Source organism: Malania oleifera, chromosome 5 (assembly GCF_029873635.1).
Source record: "Malania oleifera isolate guangnan ecotype guangnan chromosome 5, ASM2987363v1, whole genome shotgun sequence".
In the NCBI taxonomy this organism is placed as follows: Eukaryota; Viridiplantae; Streptophyta; class Magnoliopsida; order Santalales; family Ximeniaceae; genus Malania; species Malania oleifera.
This window is the reverse complement of record NC_080421.1, coordinates 23115124-23119532: the sequence shown is the minus strand read 5'-3', so window position 1 is coordinate 23119532 and position 4409 is coordinate 23115124. Positions and strand designations below refer to the sequence as shown.

The following is a 4409-nucleotide window of genomic DNA, read 5'->3' as shown; positions in this document are numbered from 1 at the left end:
GAGCTTTCAGCCCTCTCTAGAATCCAAAATCCTTTAATTTTCACTCATTAAACTCGCCTTGTCCTAGCATTCACATTGCACCAATTGTTTCTACCTAGGCGCATGAATACGTCCATCATCTAATGCTTGGATTGAAATTCAAATGTTAATTAAGTTAGAATGGATGCGGACAAAATGTAATATGAACTCACATTAACTGTCCTACAAGTTCATACAAATTCAAATTTAATATCTAAAACTCGCTCTAAAAAATAACCAACTTTGGATTTGTGGCAATGCCTGTTTGATTCATCATTACAATTGGCAAATTTGGGAGTTCATGAATAGTTCAGTTAGGTCCAGTGAGAGTCGCGCCTTCCAAGTGTAACTTTGGTACATATTTCTCTTCTTACTTTGGCGTGAACAATACAAAATTAAAATTTAAAAATTGGAACATTAGTTTTATTTACCTCAGCAATCAAACATAGAGAAATAGATGTGGAATGATGAGAGAAAGAGGTAGCAATTGTCTAATAATGTCATTCGAAATACTCCCCTCAATACAATAGAGCTCCCCTCAAAAACCTCCCAAAGAATTGAACTGAATGTATAGCTCAAAGTACATATACTGGAGTGCCCCCCCACCCTCAATCCTCGTGGTGTGTGTGGAGTGGAGGCTGGCACAATATAACATCCAATAATATCCAAAGCAAAAGTAAAATTAACGCAGGGAAAAAAAGATCAAACAAATGAAGGGGAAGAGAGAGAAAGATATATATATGAAGCTTTTAAATCTTAAGACAGCAAGCAAAAGAGAGCCCATCCACAGACCAAGCTCCCAGCCATCCTCTGCACTGACCAGATCTTCTCTGCCCCACTCTGCAATCCACATTTCATGTTAGATGTCTCTGTTTAAGTTGGTACATAATATGATCAAATACTCTTTATTTTTAACTGAATATTAAAAAGTAAATACTAAACCAAAGAGTGGTGACCCAATTAATGATAAATAAACAGCCTCAGCCTGGGCCAGGTATTTTGGAAGTCCATTAGAAACCAGGGCCATCCGGCCCAATCCTACATCGGAACCGAGTTACTGAGCTAGGTTCACAGTGTCAGTACACTGAGTCGCTGAGCAGGGTCAGTGGTTAAGCTGACTCACTATACGCTGAGTCACGCAAGAACCACGTCATTTGTTAAGCTGGAAACAGTAGGAATCTAGGGATGTAGCAGTGCACATGCAATGCAAGCTGCCTACCTACGATGCTCCCATCTGTACTATAGTGCACAGACGGAGCGCATGGCGCACGATAGAGGATAGCTGTTCACGAATGAGTTAAGACGGACACGCCCGTCCGTACGTACCTTATCGGTGTTAATGGCTGGTCCCGGCGAAGTAGCCCCAAGGCTTGGAGCCGGAGCTCCCGTCGGTGGCGCCGGCGGGCTCAGCACTGCTGGACCTGGCGCCGGACTAGTAGGCTTCGTAGCGGGAGCCGGGGCCGGGACTAGAGCGGGTGGAGAGGCGAGCGGCGACGGAGGAGGGACTGCTGGTGGCGGAGTTGCCGGCGGAGGAGAGGCCGGAGGAGGAGTCGCTGGTGGCGGGGTGGCTGGCGGCGGCGAGGCTAGTGGAGGGGACGCTGGCGGAGGGGACGCTGGGGGAGGCGTGGCAGGGGGTGGTGTTGCCGGGGGTGGTGAGGCCGGCGGAGGAGAAGCGGGCGGTGGTGTAGCATGTGGAGGAGTCGCTGGGGGCGGCGTGGCAGGCGGAGGTGTCGCCGGTGGCGGCGAGGAGACTGGAGGGGGCGAAGAAGCCGGCGGAGATGTGACCGGGGTGGGCGGGGCAGGAGTGGCGGTTGGTGGAGCAGTGGTTGGTGGTGTCGGAGTAGTCGGGGTCGGGGGTGCCGGAGAAGCGGTCGGAGAAGTCCCCGGAGCCTGACCTCCAACGCCGGCCGCTGCAATGCAGATGAAACCGAGAACAAATATCGATCTACGATCCATCATCATCATCTCTCTCTCTCTCTCGATCTCTCTCTGTGGGTCTTATCGTACGCACGCTCTTTGTCCTTACCCTGCGCACTACAAGCGCAGTCCGTCTGTTGGATAAAACAGAGAGAAGTCACTGGTTGAGAGACGGGGCATGGCAACACAATAAATAGGCGAACTTCCTTCGGGTGTTTGATCAAACGGTCCGAAATTAATTATCACCTCTGGAGCCGTCCGATCGTTTTTCCTGATCCGGATCCCACGATCCTCCTGCTGAAAACTACAGATCTACCGCCACCTAATCATCCTAGTCCGAGCAATCTTACACCCCGCTGCATAGTAACTCCTCTCATGACGTCCAGTGTATTTTACGAGATTAGGGATAGGCCCCATACACGCGTCGATCGGCCATTGGGTAATTCCAAGTGCTACCGGTTGTTACATACTATGATTTGGAATGATCATGGGGAGGCCCCACTTAAACGCACTGATAGAGTAACGGCAATGTGTGTGTTGTGGGTCCACGCCAGCTGTCCTCGGATCTGCCCGGAGTTTGGAGAAGATGGGCCAACATTGGTTGCCTTCTATATATATATATATATTTCCTAATTTCATTTAAAATTTTTTGGGGTGGGGAGAATGCACGTGGGATGTGGAGGAAATTTATTAGAAAAATAAAATAAAATAAAATAAAAAGAAAGAAAATGATAAAAAAAGATAATTGTAATATATGAAGAAAGAAAATAAAATTAAAATAATTAAAGCATTAAAAGGAATAGACTAATTTTTTTAAAAAAATTGTGGTAAATAAAATAAGACATCTTTATTATGGAAAAAAATATAAAACATACATGCTATAATAATAAAAATAATATAATGAGATAAGATGTGTGTGTGTGTGTGTGTCTATATATATATATATATATATATATATATATATATATATATTTCAAAAAAAATAAAATAAAATTTGATCTAATTCAAGAAGCGAATCGATTTGATCCCTTCATTGTGTGGTAATCTCTATGTCACACTAGAAATAAGGTGAATCAAATTCATATTAACAAATATATTAATGCAAATCTTACAAGATAAAATTATGAATAATATCTTCTAGCAGATACCATTTTGTAAACATGTGTAAATAGTTCAACAATGGAGATTAATTTTATTTAATATTTTTTTAATTTTTTAAACAACAATGCAAATTTTAATTTATATTTTAAATTTTCAAAATCTATATTAAAAAGGTAAAAAAATAAAATGATTTATTTAGTTGAATAAAATACTTTTTATATTTCATTTTAAATTTTCAAATAAACATCACATATTATTTTAATTTTTTAAAAAATTTATATACAAAATAATAAATTATATTTTCTACTTGTGCAAATTTTAACAAAATTAAAAACCAAAGTATTGAGAGCATTGTGAAATTAGGAATATATAAATATATACACACACTATATAACTTGGGATATAGGTGGGTCACAATTAATCAAAGTAGGCACAAGCCTATTTTTAGTAGGTCCAAGAAATTAAGGCAGATGATTGGACTGGGTTCACATGCCTACCCTCCATTGGAGTCCACTATGAACTGTCACATTTTTTTCAATCTCTCTCTCTCTCTCTCTCTCTCTCTCTCTCTCTCTCTCTCTCTCCATCGCTTGGAGGGCATTGCTTTAAAACAAATCCAGGTTCATGCATGCTTTGATAATCCATGATTATAACTTGCATCATATCTCCCTCTCTCTCTCAAAAATAAAAAATTAGGTCAGCACCATTCTTTCATCGTATCTTTCTACATAATGGAAATATTTTAGATAGTAAGTGCTTTCAAATTATATCAAAATTCTATCTTGTAAGATTCATTATATAAAATATTTATATTGGATGATAGAACCTAATTAATTTGAGGATTGGTCCTCCCAAACAACTTGATTGCTTTCTCTCTCTCTCTCTCTCTCTCTCTCTCTCTCTCTCTCTCTCTCTCTCTCATATTCTATTCTATCTTTTTTTTTTGGATTACATCGCGTCCATTTTACGGTTCTCGTGACTAATCATGCACCCCTTGAAGTTGACCCCACAACTCCAAATGGAGGGTAATTCAGGAGTCCAGGGGCGGAAACGAGTCCAGGAGGGTTTGAACACCTGATCTCGTGAAAGACACTCCTGCAACCCGTACTATCACCTGAACCACACCCTGGGGTTCTATATATTCTATCTTGATGCTACCAGTTGAAGTCTTCACAATCTGGATTTTAATAATTAAAATGTTAAATAGAATATATATGCACTACTTAATATTTTAAACAACAGGTAATTAACTCTTATCAATGATAGATTCAAACATTTTTGTTAGGAGTAATATATATATAAATAATACAAAAATACATATAAACAAGTAATCGCTATTTTAAATAAGAGTGTCTATTTTGAGTTCGTATTCA

General features: G+C 40.3%; 1 protein-coding gene across 1 annotated transcript; it reads right to left on the bottom strand.

Moving 5' to 3' along the window:
- Positions 1-483: 483 nt before the first annotated feature.
- LOC131156400 (classical arabinogalactan protein 9) lies at positions 484-2121 on the bottom strand. The gene is made up of 2 exons (XM_058110051.1): positions 1345-2121; positions 484-858 (listed from the first exon to the last, which is right to left on the bottom strand). The coding sequence occupies exons 1-2, from the start codon at positions 1981-1983 to the stop codon at positions 775-777; spliced, it is 723 nt and encodes a 240-aa protein (XP_057966034.1). The 5' UTR covers positions 1984-2121; the 3' UTR covers positions 484-774.
- Between the last annotated feature and the right edge of the window lie 2288 nt (positions 2122-4409).

Coding starts and splice junctions, on each gene's coding strand:
- LOC131156400 (XM_058110051.1), bottom strand. CDS start 1,983: ATGATGATGATGGATCGTAGATCGATATTTGTTCTCGGTTTCATCTGC. Junction 859..1,344: donor CAGCCATTAACACCGATAAG/GTACGTACGGAC, acceptor TGTGGATTGCAG/AGTGGGGCAGAGAAGATCTG.